Below are 18,612 nucleotides of genomic sequence, written 5' to 3'. Positions count from 1 at the left end.
AGAGGGTGGCTTTTGTGTTGCAAAACCATGTTGATTTAATTTTAATTTTGCCAAGCTGGGTGTAGTTCGGGAAGAGGTACTTTGTATCTTATTATCTTATTATCTATCTATCTATCTATCTATCTATCTATCTATCTATCTATCTATCTATCTATCTATCTATCTATCTATCTATCTATCTATCTATCTATCATCTCCCAGACAGTGAGAGCAGCACAGACCTGCAGTTTTCAGTTTGGCCATCTTCTCACAGGAAAGCTAACAGGTCAGCTGAGAGGGAAAAAAAGTAAACTACCTTTGTCCTGTAGCTTTCCCCCTGTTGTTTTCATTTCTGAACAGGCACTGTCATCTTGTCTCATTAGAGGTAACACAAGCTGAAGGTTAAGAAGGAGAAAATCCCAGCTATTGACATACGTGATGCAAACCAGCTCTTATTTCCTTTGTAAATCAGGGATTGTGGGAAACTGTAGCAGATGTCTTGTCAACTGGGGAATCTGCTGTTGTCCTTTAAAAGGCAGCTGCTGCCTAGGTGAGCTGGTTTTCCTTAGAGCTAGAGCTGTGATGCTTCCAGGGTCAGGCTTTCAGTCTTTCCTGAATTTTGAATCACCAAAGCACCTGCAAGGTCACTTCCTGGAATGCCTTTGGATTTTCACTGCTTTGGGCCATCTGGACTAGATGAGCAAGGTGATGTCAGTGAACTCCTTTGTGAGCAACTATCTATATGGCAAAGGGAAGAATGTTGTGAACAGGGGAGGCAAAAATCTCAGGGCAGACTTGGGATTTCAGGTTTATTTTGAACCAAACAATGTAACCTTTCAAATTCACAAAGCACTGTCAGTTCTTGTAATCCTTTATTAGTCTGCCTGGGTTTGATTTCTGCTTTTATTTTTACTATCTAGGGAAAAACAGATTTTGGCATCCTCTAGTCTGAACATTGTCAACTGTCATTGTAGGAATAAGGCAAGTAAGAATTCCTTATGTAAGCAAGATTTAATTGACTGGGCACTTAGGGAGAAGAAAAAATGAGAAAAAGAGAAAAAGGATTAGCTGTAGCTTGATTCAGGTACCCTGTCTGTTCTGGAAATAAAGGAAAAGAGAACATAAGCTGCTACATTTGTGTGATTGCACTAAAATAGCAGCTTGTGTTTACATTTTAACTTTCCATTACAAGGCTGCTGGCTGTGTAGCTGGAAGCACAGATTTGGGATGTGATGAGTACCTGTTTGATGGGCTCTGTTACAGTGCCCCAAACAACCAACACAAATATTATCCTTTTGGTATCAGTGTCAGCTTCTGAGGCCAAGACTAATGACACTGGGGATTTCAGTGTCCTTGCAAGTGCCATAAAATGAGAATATGCAGAAAAAAAGGACACAAATAATGTTTGCTCTGTCTCTCTCAAACTGCTTTTCCTTGTACAGTTAAAGTGGTCAGTGACTCTTTGTGCTACTGTTAATTAAACTCTGTTAATTAACTGTGCTACTGTTAATTCAACACTCCAGTGAAATTCTCCCTTATGTCATCTGGGGCCAGGCTCTCCCCCTGGTCCATTTTGAGGAGTTTCTTGGCATGTCAAGTGCCTCGTTAGGCTCCAAGTGTGATAAAACACAAAGCAATATTTTATAGCGTGTCAGACCTGAAGCACCAGTTGCAATGTAAATGCTCTCACTCCTGTGTCTAATTCAATCACACTGATCCCTAATGTAGGTGATTCCCTGGATGGCTTCCCCAAATACTGACAGTAAAAGCACAGCCATATACTGGAGGGGCCAATGGCCTTTCCTTTCTAATAATTCTTATTCTAGATACAAAGCTGTTCTCAGTGTTGAAGGAAATACCCTCCTTCCCCTCCCTTCTCCCTAGGTTTTTGGAGAGATCAAATAAAGACCTGACTTTTGGCTGTCACTTTGCAAATCAAGCTGTTTTCCAATCTACACACAGTTATTTGCCCTTCTGTCCCTTAAAAAGCAATGATAGAGATCCCTGACGTGAATTCAGTGATGGCATGTGAACACTTTCTCATTAAGCAAGTCAATTTGCACTGGAACCTTGCTGCTCCTGCAGCTCTCAGAATGCAGTAAACTTTTTGTTTAATCCCACAGGGTCCTTGAAAATAATTTCATTACAGACTATAATGTCTCCTAATGGAAACTAGGTAATAGACGTACCAAGAACTAGCAAACAGGAGATTTTGTGTCAAAAGAGAATTCAATTTTAATTAATCTTTTCAGAGTAATTCAATTGAGTCTTCAGGAGGAACCTATTTCTGCTTTTCCCTCCAGTTGCCTACATTGATTCTGTGTATTTTAAAATCTGTAACTCAGTAGTTCCAAGAGTATAGCTAAATAAAAAGCAAAAGATACATATTAGACCACAACTTGGGAAATTTGCTTGTGTACAAGGATTGGATCTTTTCCTTTTATCAGGACTTGTGTGTGTTGGTGAGAACAATAAGATCTTTATGGTTTTCCTGTGTCTCATTCTCCCTCCTTCCCCCCCTCAGTGCCTGCACAGGTGTATCCATGTGCATCTGTGTAAATATTCTATTGTTTTTCATGGACAAGAAGACTCACCTTTTCTGACTCTTAATTTAAACATGAGCGTTTCTTTGTCATTTCCTCTGCATCCTTTTAGCAGTGCAAAAAAGAGCCCTGTGTCAGCAGGACAGGTGCAGTATTTGTGTGGTTAATCTCTGCCTGGATCTGCAACCTCTAGAGCCAGATGTCAAAATTCACACATGAGTGTTAGCCTGTTTAGAAATGATTCTCTTTAAAATGGAAATAAAATACATAGAATGTATAAACATGCAGCCCTTCTAGCTAGTTCTCTCCTGACCTCTGAACAACTAATTTCTCAGTTTTGATTTTCATTTTGTTTAGGCCTGAAAAAAAGGATTTCTTGCCATCACTGCTTTTAATTAAAGCACTTTTATTTCTTAGATGATATACCATTGGCCATGAAGGGAACACATCACCCCAATGTGCTCTGCCCCATCCAGCTGGGGAGGGCCTGTCCAAAAAGGATGTGGTTAGAAGGTAAGTTGGGAGTCCCTTGCTATAAATGTAAAAAGTACAAAGTCACGTCATCCCAGAGCAGTAGTTATTTCCTGACACTCATTTTATGCAGAAGTATCTGAGGGTTTAATACAAATGTTGGCCAAGTGTGTGCGGGGAGGCCCCACATCACAGTTCTAAGCACAGAGCCAAGCGCAGAACCTGCTCCCTCTCCCTCTCTGATTTCTGCTGCAGCCTCAATAGAAAATAAATTAATGTTCTCATTTTAATTTTAGGCAAGGAAGAATGATATATATTGCTTATCTGGTGGTGCAGGATGTCCATATCATCTCTGGCAGAGTGGGGAACACGCCAGCAAACAGAGACTGCTCTGCAGAGTGGGGGCCTGATGGAAGGTGTGCACTGCAGCTATTGAGGTGAGAGCAGCTGAGTGCTGCAAACCAGGCTTTAAATGCCCAATTTATTTCTAATTTAATTCCCCCCTTAGCTTTATTTAAAATTGTTTTGATAATGGAGGCATTTGGCTCTGGGAATTTAGCACAGGGAGATGAGAACACTAAGAGTTTGATTTGCTGTTTCTGTAAGTGTATCTAGTACTGCTGTAGCTGTACAGTGCAGCTTGAATTCAGATGCACTGCTTCCCCTCAGCACAGTGGGGAATACATCTAGCCAGAAAGTGTCATAGGATGGGGCAAGGAGAAAAAAGAGAAGCGAAGAGTTGAAGGGAAGAGGGTAAAAAGAAAAATGGATCAATAAAAAAAATGGGAAAAATAGTAAAGGGGATAAGAGTGGTAAACAAAAATGAAGGTACAGAGCATATGTTAGAAAAAGAAAAGGAAAATGTGAAGTGGTTTGAGGATGCTGGGAAATCTCATCCTTTCAAAAAATGAGACTCTGGGAACCAGAGTAAGGCTTCATGCTAGAGCATTCCCTCACAGGTTGAGCAATGGCAGGAGTGAGAAGAAAGCCTAAAAGGAAACTGAGGAGAAGAAAGAGGGAGTGCTTTTGACAGTGGATGCTGTTGGTAACAAGAAGGGAGGTGGTGCTTTCTCCTGGGCTGCAGAGATGCTGATTGTCCTGCTGGGGGTTGTGAGGGATACAGATGCACAGCTGGACCTACCATGACAACTCTTGTTTTCCAAGAAATACACTGGAAGAACTTGACTGTATTGTACTTAAGGGCTATTTATTTGACCTGCTGTAGAAACATGCATTTCATTAAGGGAAGAGAAAAGATGAATCTGAGATAACAGCCTAATTTATAAAAGATAGTATCTTTTCCTCAGCATTTTTAACAAAGGAGTCAAAGGGAAGCAGAGAAGGCTGCAGGAGGAAGCCCCATGTGTCCACTGAGCCAGCAAATCGTTTGACCCAGCAGCTATTAGTGTTTATTTTGGGGCACTCTTGAAATGTCTGTTCCAAGGTACAAGTCTGCAGAAGCAGGGGCTGCCCGGGCTCCCAGCAATGGCTGGCTGTGGTGCTTTTGCATGGGAGGTATTTATGGAAGTGATGCAAAGCTTCTAGCTGCTACAGAAGCAGTATCTGCTTCTGTGAAAAACACATGTTAAAGATGAAAGAAACCCGGGAATGTTTTTTACTATTTGTGAAGAGAAACACAAGAGAAGTGTTTTCTTGTAGAGAAGTCTCCATAACATTAACAAGACAGACTTGTCTCCCTAAGTGAACCAAAGAAAGACTATTCTAGATGTAGTAAACTGACTAAAATTTTAAGTTTTATTTCTTTACATTGTCATTGAGAAATAAAAGGTTGTAAGGGGAGGAGAAGTATTCTAAAAGTTTTGTTCTGATTCTCATTACTCTGTCTTTTAGTTATTGTTTATAAGCTTTTCTTTATATGCTTTTAAAGTTTTAAGCCTGTTTTACCTTTCTCCTAGTCTTACCTCACAGCAAAAAATTGGTAAGTACATCCTAGTGAGTGCACTGGTGATTAGCCAGCACTGAACCCACCACATTTACTAGTGCATTAGCTGAGAAATCTCAAATTAACCAACCAAAACTGTGGAAATCCTTAAAATCAGAGGGTTTTGGGAAAGCTGCAGGAGGCAGGCCTCAGAGACAGCAGAACTGTATTTAGAGATAAGCAGGAGCCATAAGATTTGTCAGCAGGAAAGTTATATAAGAAGTAGAAAAGTAAGGACAAATAGAACAATGGTCAGTGTATTAACACTTGGCTAGAATAACTCCCTAAGCTACAGAAAAGTATATCTAACATGATATTAGGAATTTCTAGGCTTAATAATGGATCTCTGTGCATTGTATCTTGAGGCTTACAAGCAGATATTGTATTTGAAATAAGCAAGCATTGTTTTAACCAAAGGTACATGTGCTTCTAGTGATTGGATAGAACTACTGTCAATATGCTTTTGCTTTGTGTGATTGGTCAAAAAACTTTTAAAGTGAGTTGTAACATTAAATTCTTGGTCTGTTGCTGGGGATGTGAGCTGCTGGCATCTTCCCATTGTCACAACCATGTAATGAGGCTGATGCTGGAAAATAACCAGCTCAAGACACGTTCCTCAGCAGTCCCGTCCCGTGTGTGATCTGCACACAGCCCCTGGCTGGTGACACAAACCCCACCCTGGCACTGGGGCACAGAGTCACTGCTGGAGCTGTCCTGATCATGGGGAGTGTCCCTGCACAGGCAGTGACACCTGGCAGGGTGTGACAGCACTGCTGCAGCACCAGTGATGGGCTGTGCACCTGCAGGTCTTGGTAGAGGCTGGAACTGGATTTGTCAAAGCCTTGGACTGACTTGCCCAGGGCTCCTGTGGGCCAGGGAACCAGGCTGCCCTGGCTGTGCTCAGGTGTGTGTGGGCACACCAACCCTCACTTTCTGCCTTGGTACCATGCAGGCAGGCAGGGAACAGCTAATGACTGCACAGGGGAGTGAGGAGCTTGGCTTGTGGGTCCAGCAAATGCCTGGGGTTGTCTCTTTTGACCACACAAAGAGCTGCATCTCTTGAAAACAAGACAGATAACAAAGGTTAGGACTCTGTGTTCATTTGCTTTAATTCCCGTGGGGATACTTGGATTGAGGAAAACTCAGTAAAAATATAAAAACCTGGCAATATCCCTGAATGATTCTCCAGAAATGTGCTTAGGACATTAGATGAATTATAGGAAACCCAAAGGAAGACCACAGCAGTATTCAGAGCACTCCATGACAGACTGCAAATAGGAGCCATCTTTTTCTTAAATTAAAGTGATGGAGAAATATTAGGAAAATCTGTATATATTTGATGCCATTGTATGGTATGGCTAACACCTCATCTGCTACCTGTTAAGGAGCAATGTTTACTTACAGCTTCCTATTTACTCCCATCCTTTTCTATTTGAGCATGTGTAATTTAAAATCATTGAAAAACTAGCAGAGCGAAACAAACTGACTGAAGCACACAAGGTTATTTCCTTAGAATTTGGACGTTATTGGCATGCAGAAAGGGGCTTGCTTAATTTCCTTCAGGTAGTCTTTGATTCTGCATGGTTCCTTTGAGTCCAGTTTCATATGAAATTGTCTTGGGAAGGTTAAAGGAATCACAGTTTCTAGGAGGAGAGGGGCAAGTCCCCTTCTGTGTACCACAGGGACTGGGGGGTGGCACCAGCACTGCATTTGTCCCTGTTTGTGAAGGAACATTTCCGAAGATGCTGTGTGTACTGAGCAGAGATAAAATGAAGAACCATGTCAGTCCTGTAATTTTTGCAGAATAAAGAGGCTTCTCCTCCACCCCACCCCCATCTCACAAGCATTTGGCTTAAAATGTGCTCTGACTCACTAGCCAGGTGGCTGGTAGGAAGTACAGAGCTCATGTCTCTGCCAGGGAGGGAGGCTGCTGCTCAAAGCCCTTTCTGTGAGTGCACAGAGCCTGGTGCAGGGCTGGGATTTGATGCTCTGGGATCTTCCCTCTCTCTCAAAGCCACAGACTTTGCCTGGTGTGACATGCCTATTTTAAAAACATCTGGGTTGTTTTCTTATGTTTCTTGTTGGAGTGTGAACCACCAGCCTCATGCCTTGGGTTCCTGCTGAAGCTGTTAAACCAAATTCCTGACTTGTGCAAAATATCCTTTTCTCTCCATCTGAAGCAGGGCTGAGCAACACACAGCTGTCCCAGGTGACTTTCTGAGAGGATGAGCAATCTCCTAATCCACTTTCCATCAGCATCCTGCTCTGCAGCTGTGTTGGTCATAGGGCTGAAAGGCATCTGAATGTCACTGGAAGAGGTGACGTGTCAGGTGCAATCTTCTGTACAGCCTTTGGCAAATGTGGTGGTGGGTCAAAGGTCTAAAGCTCTGGTAAAAAGGACATAGCAAAGATAAACAGTCTTAAATAAAATGCTCTAACTCAGATTTTGTGGATGGGCTTATCCTCATCCTTACTTCAGGATTAGGTTTTTTCTTGCTCCGTTTATTCCTTTGTTTTTCAGCTGGCTTTGCTGTGGGTTTTCAGGAACGTTATTTCTGTTTAGGAGGTATGAAACAAGCAATTAAAATCCTTGGTTCTGGAATTTGACATGTCTTGGCAAAGCCTGCCAGTGTCCCCACTGAAGGCATTGCTGGCTCTCCATTGCAGATGCAGCTGGCAGGGACAGGGCTCTTGGGTGGGAACATAAAGTTATTAATGCTGGTGAACTTAAAACTTTGAATTAACTCTTCTTAAAGGTGAATTTACTTTTCAGACTTCTCTGAAGGTGCCCCAGTAGCCCCAAGGGTGCCATTAGCCCATGGGGCTGGAAGTTCTCTAGGGCACGGATCATTTCATCCCCCAGATCTGGTGTGTCTTCCCAAAGGCTCTGACCCACAGGAAGCTGGAGGAGCTGTGCAGCACATGCACTGTGTAACTGCAATGAGTTACATGAAAGTAGGAAATAGGAAGAGAGATTTCATTTTTGTTGGTTTTTTTTTTTAGTCTTCAGAATAACAGAAGTTATTTTTCTCAAGCTGTCAAGGAAAAAATATTGTGTTGAAGCAGAGACTGAGCTTAAGGCAACTCGGGTGGAGCCGGAGCTTTCAGCAGTTCCCCATGTGCAAACACCTTCTTTTGCTCTTGGCTCTGCCTGCCCTCTGTTCCAGCCAGGTTTTGTCCAGGAGCTGGGCACGCCCAAGCAGAGGAGGACTGGGACACTGCACATCAGGAGCTGTTGGGAAGAGATGAGGGATCTGGCCAAAGCACTGCTCCATCACCGGGCAGTCTGTGGTACCTGGGAGCAGAACTCCAGTATTTCTCCTTTCATGCAGGAGGCACCAAAAGCTGTGAACTCACCATGAGCAGCGTGTTGTGCACTTCTGCAGCAGCCAACAAACACTGAATAAGGTTCAGCTGAGGCTGGGCCTCCAGGGATTAATTTCACTGTGGGAACAGAGAGACCCAAAACTTCTGTCATAATAGCAAAAGGAAAGAAAGTGATGTGAGCACAGATGCTTGCATGATTTTGTATTTTGGAAAGTACAAAGGATCTGTAAACCTGCCAAGAAAAAGGGTTAAGCTCGGTTTTGCATCTTTCTTTTAGGCAAGCAGGCAGTGTGCATGGAAGCCTGCTTGGAAGTGCACTTCAGATGGAAATGGCACCACCACTACTTGGCAGTGGCTGATCTTGTCTCTGTAACACGCTGCAGTCATAGCCAGGCACTGCTTCATGGCAGGATGGCAAACCCAGCCCTGATTTTGTGCAGCCCCAAGTGTGAGAGGGATGGGGAGAGCGAGCACCAGGAGTGCCCTGAGCCCCCCTGAGCTCCCTGATGGCAGCTCTGCCCCAGCACAGGCCTGGCTTAGGTCAGATGCTGTTGTCTGTCTGAATGAGTACTGCGTTAACAACTGGCACGTCAGCAGCCCATTTGGAATCTCAAGGGACAGCACAGCCTTTGGAGCTGATACAGTGTGTGGTGGGGGAGCACAGGGACATGCTGGAACGTGGTTGTAGCTGTTAATAACAATGTGGTTTGCTGGAACCTGAGGGGTTTATTAAAAGCTGCTCTGTTTCACATTTTGTCTACCTATATCTATATTTTGCTAAAAAAGCGAAATGTGAAATGTAGATTTGGATACTTCAAAACTACCTAGTCCCAAAAGCGTTGACTGAGATGTGAATGCCTGAATTTCATCACTCTTCAGGATACCTCCCTGAGCACAGCCACTGGATATATAATTTCTTACTTCAACCACTGCCAAATGATGGATACTTAACAATGCATGTGTCTAAACAGACATCAATATTTTTCCAGCCATGTTTTATAACTGTTATTCTTGAGGCTGATCATAGTCTGAGGGACAGGTGTGCCAAAACTCCTTGGTAAAAAACATAAGAATCTTTGGAGATTGAAATAACTCTCTATGAGTGTCTGTCCATTCCCCTGTCCATTCCCTGGTCCATCCTTGGCCTGGCCAGCCAGAGGGCAGCAGCATCTTGGATGGCAGAGAAAGAAGCACCTTCCTTGGTGCTAGAAGACTGAGTTTTAGTGCTCTGCTTTGGAACAGGGAGATGAAGAGCTCGATGAGGAAGGATAAACCCAGCAGGAGAGTCAGAGTACCCGGCAGTCCCCAGGAGTGGCCTGCCCCAGGTGAAAGGAGCTGCAGTGTCAGCAGGGATGCAGTGGCCATGCCCTGCTCTGAGTAGGACCTAGCAAGAAGTCAGCAGATCCTCCAGATTGGCATCAGCAAAATCACAGATGGAATTGTATTTTCTGAAATTTTTGAAGGAGAGTACAGCTCTGCCAGCAGAGTGAATGCAGTCAGAGCCAGCACAGCAGCAGTGGGGCTGGGACACCATTTTATTCTTTTTCAGTGTTTAATAATTCTGGGCTTTAGCACTCCCACTTATTATTGCAGTGGCTGACAGGGGACCTACGGGAAAATCCAGTCTTATTGAAATTGAAAAGGTCAGTTTTGTTGAGCATTTCCATGGTGAAAATAGGGAGTTAAATGTATTCAGACTTCTCAAGCTACTTGGCTCCATGGTTGGACTGACCAACTGGAAGAATTTCCTGCAAGCTATTGTAATAGTATCTCATTGCACAGCTTTTGTGTGTGGGGTGGGTTTGAGGTTTTTGTCAAAAAAAAAAAAATTGCTGGCCAAATTCTTCAGCCTTTGGGTGCTGTTCATGGCCAGACTGCTGCCAGGAATCTTGTGACAGGCTCTGAAGGCAATGGGAAGGCAGCTTTTCAGTATTTCCATTTCTGCCTCACCTGGGACTTCTGCTGACTGTCCCTTTAAAGGGTGTTTTGTGCAAACATTCCTTCATTTGTCTCTGGCAAGTGTCACCTCTGACTGCTGTTTCCCCCTGATGTCAATGAGATCTTTGCTCTCTGTGGGTTAGTCCATAACAGGATACATTTTATTAGGGCCCAGATTGATTGTGGTTAATTGTTCAGGCGAGTGTGATGTCTCTGTCATTCCCTGAACATTGGATGGCATTCACAGCTCCTGCCTCAAGAGATGCAGGCCCCCTTCTCTGAGGTGCTGGTACACCTTGAAATGTTCCTTTTCCTGTCTGCAGACTTGCAGGGATCCTTGCCCCAGCAAAGGCACACTAGAGCTGAAGAAGCTTCTCTCTGTGCAGTAACACATTTCTTGTTCAGTCATTGCAACTAAATGCCCAGTCCTGCTGTATGAATTTTCAAATAATTCATCAGTCTCATATGCTTTCTTTATTTCTTCTTCTTCTGCTTGTTACTTAGGTGCCACAGGCATAAAAAATTGAGATCTTCCTTTTTAAAAAGTTCATCTGCTCCTACCACTCACTGCTAATTAGTTCTTTTTCCCCTCCAAATTTTCATAAAGCTCTCTCAGTATCCAGGTATGGTGGCACCTCCTACAAGGTTTCTTACCTTTTGTGGTGTAGGCTGTCACTGTGTAACTCCTTCAATGATCACATGGAAGGGGGTCCTGTCACCTTCCCTGGATGTTTTGTAGACATCATCATACATGTGAATTATCAAAAATGGGTGGAGAAGCCATTGCACTGGGAGGGGAGTGCTCTCCTTCACAGCCAGGCTACGAGCCCTGCCCCAGTGTCTGACACCGTGGATTTGGTGTGATTCTACCAAAGCTCTGAGTGTCTTGTGCTGGATTTCAGCTCAAAGACTCTGTGACAGCACAGAGGATGGGCTGGTGTCGTTGGTGGCTGTCCCCATGGGGCAGTGTGAGACTGCTGCCCCCAGTCCCACTAGCCCACTCCCCTGGGTGAGGAGCAGGGAGAGATGTCAGTGGGAGACTCTCTGCAAAGACCAGGAATGAAATTATTTTATCTTATTACTTTTTGCATGGATGTTTGTACCTTGAGATAATCCCTGAGCAGGTGAGGCTCTGCTTGGCTGTGCTCTGAGCCCTGCTCATACTTGTGGATTTTGGGTGCTGCCACACTGGCCTGTGCAGTTTGTACAGGCAGCAGACTCTTGAGAGGCAATTGTCATGGTAATGGGAGACCTGCCTGGGTTTTATTACCTTGGATCCATGCCCTTCACTCCCTGCTACCCCTGACTCTTTATCACAGCTTCTCCTTCTGCTCTGTGCCAATTAAGGAGCTTTTCCCTTGGTATACCAAGAAGCTGGGAATAGCTGAATTTTGTATTTTACTTGCAAGACACAACTGTATGTAAATTGAGTGAATTAGCTTTGGTTGGGTTTTTTCTTTCTTTTTTTTTTTCCCTTTTTTTCTTATTTTTCTTTCTTTTTGCCCACAGTAGACTGCAATATGTGTACCATGGTAATCCTTGTATAATGTCCTCAGAGTTTTTATACCTCCCAGTTCTCCTACACCCTCGTGGCTCCCAGTTTCTCAGTGCAGTACCATACACCACGTAGCAGTGTGTAGCTGCTGGGAGGCTGGGCAGTGCTCCTGGTCTCACCTCCAGCCCACCCTCCACCACAGCTGCTGCTTCAGGCAGAGTCCTCTCTCAGGAGGTTTCCCCACACTGCACATGCTTTTAACAGCCTGGCCTAGTGGTTTTTAGCCATTCCAGCTGATTTCAGTGAGAGGAGCAGGGACATTGAGGAAGTCAGGATGAAGCAAGGAATCTCTGGCAGAGCTGGAGCTCCCTGCAGAGTCCCAGCACACCAGTGCCTTATCTGGAAGACCATTTTTCCCCCTTGTTAATAGTGATTATGATCTTTCAAATAAGATTTTATATTTGTTTACATTTAGTAGCTCATCCTTCAGGAAGGACTCAATCCTGCTTGGTACTTACATCAGTTTGGGCTGATTTAGATCTGTCGGGAGCTAAGGATGCTCCTCTTTTCCTAAGCCAAGCCCTTCAAGAAGCTGCTGCTATTGACAGATTACCATTTATAGCTCTTTATTGCTTACTGTAGGTTTATTGCAAACTCCTTTCCTGCTTAGTTTTCTTTCCCTCTCTCAGAGCAAACATAATGTACAGCCTATGTAAATATAAAGCATTAAGCAATTACTGGGTTATTTCAGATGCAGCACTAATAATATATCATTTCTGGAAGCACAGCTTCCCATGTCGTCTGGTACAGTACTCACTGAAAGGGAGCTGCTGTATCCCTGAGTTATTACTCACCCACCCCAGGAAACAAAGGGGTGTCCCAGAGGTTAATGTGGTTAGTAAAGCAATTTGAGGAAGATGAGCTTGAATCTGCTTACACAGTGCACAGAGGATATTTCAACAGCAGACTCGCATCTCCTGCTCTGCAGCTCCTGCATCTCTGCCGTGCTTCTGCCAGGCTGCTGCTGGAATGAGGAGCAGCACCTCTGAGAATCTGCTGCGTCTGAGATCCCCCAGGCAAACTGCCTGGCACCAGTTTTAACAGGCTCCATGTGGGTTCTTACTGAAAATGAAGAAACCTGAGTCTGCATGGCTGCTGTGTGCTTCTGTCCTGCTCAGCCCTGGGATGCAGCCTGGAGTGGCCTGGTCAGTGCCAGGTGAGGGAGGAGGCAGCAGTGCCAGGGGATGAGGGACAGCTGCCAGCTGAGCACCCAGCCTGCTGCCCTCTGCAATGCACACCCTCTTTTGGAGGGTGCTAAATTTTTTAGCAGGTGCCAAAGGCACATTGGTTGGGCAGGCTCAGCAAAGTTTGTGCTGCCTGCGTTGTGCCTGTTCAGTGGGTAAACAGCAGAATGGATCTCCAGAGCTGTCAATCCCGCGCCTCCACTGGCACTGCAGTGCCTAAAAAAGATGTTTTTAGAGAAAGGTACAGATGCACTGTGCTTCCTTGGAATACACAGTTGAAAAAAAGCTAGGATGGGCTCAGAAGCCTGTCTGTAGACTTCTTTTCTCCACCTAAAAATCCACCTTCTGAACTTCTAAAGTTCATTTGGTAAAATATTGCAATGACTGTGTTGTGTCTCCCCGCTGGAGGAGGCTCCAAGTGACTCAGGACACTCACTCCCCTCTGAGCTCTGCCAATGCCCGTGCCCTGTGCTGTTATTTCTGCTTTAATAGTTTTTGGGTTGGATGGGACTGTGGCTGTTTCAGCTCCCTGCCAAGCAGAGCCCTCCCTGCCCGTGCCAGCCCCACACGCAGCACTGGTTCTTCCTTTAGCACTGAAAAATGAGCTTTTACTGATGGGTTTTTGGCTGGCCTTTTCCAGGCATTTGGCTCACAGCTGAGCTAGCTGCCATGGCAGTAATGGGGCTGCCTGGGATCCTGATAAGGGGTTAGTTTGCTGACAGATTATCTTGCCCTTTCCTTTTGCACTTGGGATATGAAGAACGTGCTTATGTTTTCTTAAAATATCTGATCCATAATTCCAGTTTGGGAGCCATGGTGTATGGGCGTGCTTAGATATGGAGGTGTGGTAAGACAGAGAGACAAATCACAGTAGTGGGCTGAGCTTTTTATCTTTGAGTCTTATAAAATTTGGATACTACAGGGCAGATCTTTGGTGCAGTGTCCAGATTTAATTTGTATTTGTGTAGGAATAAGCAGTGCTCACTTATCTCTGCAGCATTTGCCAATTACATAAACCACATTTATAATTATGATTCATTTATTTAGATTTTCTCTTGTGGGATTTCCACAAGTACAGAGAATTAGAGAGAATTAAAATAATGTGTCTAGATTACTAGCAAGGCATTATTTCAGGCTTGCTCTGACTGTATATCATTCCCATTTGATTCAGTGTGTGAGTGCAATGGCCACAGTGTAATTCTTTATGGACATAATAAAAATCTCCCAAGCTGAACATTAATTGACAGCCTGTTTGGATGACCTGATTATAACCTGCAGCAGGACCAAGGCAGGTTTTGTTTCTGGGGAAAATAACTAAACTTGAGGCACCATGAGCAATTCCCCACTAGCCATTTCATAACATTCTTGTCTTGGGAACATACAGAGATTTCCAGTGCTGGGCTTGTGCCTTTGTTAAATCAGAATTTCGGTGCATTGAAGCAGAAGTGATCAATAGTTTTACACATCTTTCTCTCTTTTTGATGTGCAGGATATGCTGAGCAGGGCTGAAAGACACAGCTGCTATTCATTCCTTTGGGAAACACTGGCCTGCTTTGCTAAAATGATTTTTTTTGGAAGAAAATTTTTGATTTCTTGTAGAAGCCTTAGAAGATGGAAAAAAATATTTTTAGTTCAGAACTGGAGAAAATCAAAATGTTTTCAACATTTCCTTAAAAAGCTGGCTGCTTCAGTAGGAAAACCCCCTACATTCTGCCATTCCCTGTTCTGTGGTCGGTTCCTTGAACATCCTTCACAGCAATCCCCCAACACATTCATAAAAGAAAATTAGAAGGAAAAATTTGATATTTACAAAGGGAATTTTTATCAGCTCACAGTTTCCAGAGGAAAATCTCATTCCTGCAGAAGCATAACCCAGACATATCCCTTGTAATGAATTTCAGCCACGAGTGTGTGATGAATTGGCCGTGGCCTGGGCAGGGAGGGGGATGCTGGTTGTGCTGCAGATTGGCACAGAGCCTTTCCCACACCCTGCAGAGGGAATGGCAAATCCCCATTATTTACTGGTTTTAAATTACTTGCCCCGGTCCAGAGCTCCCCTCTGCACTTAGCCAAAGCTCACAGCGAGTTGCAGTAATTCCAGTGGGGTAACTGAGAAGGTGAGGGCTGAGCCTTGAGCCAGGACACCAGGACTAAGCATCCACTCCTGATGGTTTGTAACAAGCCTGGAGAGGAGACATCCTTCTCATCTGCTGCTCTTCCAAGGGTGGCAGAACCACTGGGCTGCACCTGTGGGCTCCTGGGGCCACTAAATGGTTCATTATTCTCTAGACAGCACACATGGAAAAATGGGAGAGTTCCTGGAAAGAAGAGTCCCAGCCAGGTGCCCACATCTTTGGGTCTGATTTCTGCTGGGAGTTAGGCAGGAAAGGAGCCTGCTTTGTCCATGCTGGCAGCCAGACACTTTCCAGGGAACATTTTAATGAAATAGATAAAGTCTTCTTTTTGGGGGAAAGTTGATTCATTGACATTTTCTGACAGAACATGTTCTGTCACTAAATCCCTACTGAATTAGAGGGCTGGTTCTGGCCTCTGTGCTTCAGGCTTATGTTTGGATATCTGATAGTGAATTTTTACCAGTGTGAGCAAGTTCCTAAAAAACTCTTGAGCATTCTGGCAGTTTGTAAGATGGGGAAAAATTTTTAAAAATGCTTATGGGCAAATTTTCTGTGTGGTGTACAGGGAATTTTAACATATAATAACTGCAGCTAGGTGGGTAACTCACTAGGCTGGAAATTTACTTCTACATGCCTTGGGATTATAAATCAGGGTGTTTCTTTGTGTCAGCCTTGGGGATTTTGCCTTTTTTAGATCTCAACTTTGTAACTAAGTGGAAGCAGATGAAGTTTGTAATACACAGAGAAGGGAAATTTGCACTGCTCCTTAAATCAAACAGGGCTGAAATAGCTGAGGAGGGCTGCAGTGAGTCAGCAATGCTGCCCTTTCCAAAAAATCCTATGGTAATCAAATGTAATGGTTGTGCTGGGAGCTGAATGCATTTCAAATGGGAATTAGACCCATGTAATGAAGATAGTGGGACATAATTAAGGCACTTAATAACTGAGATTGACAGATTTGCATGATACCCTGACTTTCAAGGCATCTGCCACATTTCTCCCCAGTTACCTTAAGAAACTTTCCAGCAATTTGGGACAGAGGAGTGAGGAAGGTAGGCCTTTGACACAGTGGTTTAGGTAGGGCAGTGCTGTGATTTGATGGTGACCATCTGGTGGTGCCTGGTGTTTAACAGTACACTGGGCTCTGAACTGCACCGTGGACCAGGAGATTATTTTAGAGTGCACCTAATGCTTTTTCTCTTTAGAAAGTTTTGATTGCCTGGGGAAAGATCAAGAGCAATCTAATCCAAATGAAACCCACGAGCCCCACATGCTGGAGATGTGAAGGGTCTTGTGATCCCACTCCAGCTGTGCTTGCTCATGGAGACACTGCTGGAACATGTGCAGGGCTGCCTCCCTTTGTGCTGCTCCAGCCCTGGGTACATCTTCCAGGGGGAGTGAAAACGTCTGAAGGATGCTCTGAGTGTCTCTGGTGAATGGCAGCCTCCAGAAGAGTACCACAAAGGACAGCATGGCCTAGGAATGGGGACCATGGACTTGGGAGGGGACACTGCACAATTTGGCACATGAAGAAAAGCTGAGAGAAAATGTAGGTACTATGCTACCAAGATTAGGAGGAGTTAAATCCTGCCAGCAAAATACTCTTAATTAGAGCTGACTGTAAGATCTGACATATTTTAGAGGTTTTGATAGTGACTGAGACATGGATAATTTGGGGTGAGAGCTTTTGTTGACTTTGACTTCCAGACTGCTCTTAGGAGCAGTAGCAAGCTTGTGGGATGCCTTATATAGTTCTAATGGCTTACATAGTTTATATACAGTTTTGAAAGTTATCAGATTTCCAAAAAAATTTCCATCTTTTTAAGTTTCCTCCTCTTCATCATATCTTAACTTGAATACAGAAGCTGTAATAACATAAAAATTTCCTTAGCTCTTACACCACCCTAATCTGACAAAACAAATAGATCCACATTATTACACTCAAGATGTAAGGTAAACCCAAAAACCCCAATTAGCCTTTCTCACTGTTAAGTTGACATGGGAGGGATGAAGATAATACTAAAAAAAAATGTTAGTTTTAAAACCCTTGTGTAAGCTGGAGAAGTTGTGCCTAGACAGCACTTGCAGAATTCAATGCCAATGTCAAAAGAATCTCTGCACAGAAAATTGTGCAAGAACAGAGAAGCAGAACAAAACATTACCAGTAGATCTCTGTAAAATGCATGTTTCACTTCAAAACAGCTGCTGCAATAATTTTCTTCTGATTTTGACCTTTGTGAATTTAACATTACAAAGCTGTAGCTGTAGCTTTGGATTCAGGTGAACACAAAAACCTAAAAATAAACCTAATTTGTTCCAAGACAGAAAGCTGAGGTCTGAGTAACTTCAATGTGCAATTACAGGTGTGCTCAGGTTCACTTGACTAGTTCCTGTAGAGAATCAGTTGAGAACACTCGCAGTGTTAATTTAAAGCTAGGAGCAGAACTTGCCAAAAGACAAATCAGGCAAGTTTCCTGCAGCTTTATATTGCTCCAGAAGACTTCTTCCAACGGAGTAGTTTTCTCCTCCTGCTCATTCATTAATTCTGCAGTGCTGTGCCTACTGTCAGAATGAGATGTGGGGGTTTGTCAATGGATATCATTATATAAGCCATGGAAAGCAGGGTGGTTGTGAAACATGGATAAAAAAATCAAAACCCCACAATTCCAATAAAGATTTGTAGAGACAGTATGTTTTTATTGCAGCACTGGACCATGTGGGGACTCATTGCCCTTCAATGGACATGCACAGCCCTGAGAACACCTGATCCTTTTTTATTACCCGCTGCCCATGGGCCTCGACTCTGCTGCCTCAGAGGGCCCTGGTGCCTGCAGGGCTGTGCTGCTGCCTTTCAGCTGGAGAACCATCACTCACAAAGTGGTTTACAGGAGCTGGAGGCTTTGGGATGGCAATGAAGGGCTCCTTGCCACTGCCTGTTCGTGAAGGGGCTTCCTTCTGGAGGGTCTGGAGCAGTCTCTGTGCAGTTAACACAAAAGCAGCGCCCAAGAAACATGGCTAGACAGTCAGAGGTGAGGTTGGACCAAATAAATGTCCAGAAACAGAGCATTTTAAGGACAATTACACAAGCTTGTTTGATCCTAGATTTCAGGTAAGAACCAATAAAATGATACTGCTGGGCAGTCAGAGATTTCTCTGATCACTTTAAGGCATTGCCTAAGGCAATTTATGAATATTCAATGTGATGACCTCTCTTATAATATTGCAATCACCTGAAAATACAAATCATGGAGGTTTTTTATCCTTGAAGTATGATTTGTATTACATTAATTTTTTTCACTTTGATTGACTGGCATACCTTTAACTCAAGTATTCAGTGGTTAACATTCCTTGATCATTTTATGTTGATCTTGACTATGCTTTTCTCATCATAGGACTGATTATTGAAGTAGTTGTGTGAGCTCATGCTAACCTGGTTTCAGATTATTCCAGTGGGTTTGAACTTTTTTTTCCTCTAATAAAACCCCTCATCTGCAGTGTCTGTACAAACTGGCTCTGATGCCTCTTTTTGTACAGGGCT

General features: G+C 43.8%; 1 protein-coding gene across 3 annotated transcripts in view; it reads left to right on the top strand.

The window, feature by feature from the left end:
- Positions 1 to 18,612, top strand: part of PEPD (peptidase D) — a 200,164-nt gene that overhangs the window by 10,283 nt on the left and 171,269 nt on the right. For 2 of the 3 annotated variants that reach the window (XM_072934536.1, XM_072934535.1), the window contains exons 2-3: positions 2,940 to 3,035; positions 3,290 to 3,430. In XM_072934536.1, coding sequence (XP_072790637.1) covers positions 3,300 to 3,430 — 131 coding nt within the window. In that variant the 5' untranslated portion in view covers positions 2,940 to 3,035; positions 3,290 to 3,299. Of the gene's footprint in view, positions 1 to 2,939; positions 3,036 to 3,289; positions 3,431 to 18,612 lie in introns of those variants that run through there. The other variant, XM_072934537.1, reaches the window with a different exon arrangement.

The sequence above is a fragment of the Taeniopygia guttata genome, chromosome 11, assembly GCF_048771995.1.
Source record: "Taeniopygia guttata chromosome 11, bTaeGut7.mat, whole genome shotgun sequence".
Taxonomy (NCBI): domain Eukaryota; kingdom Metazoa; phylum Chordata; class Aves; order Passeriformes; family Estrildidae; genus Taeniopygia; species Taeniopygia guttata.
Note: the sequence above shows the minus strand (reverse complement) of the source record. Positions and strands in the feature narration are given on the sequence as shown.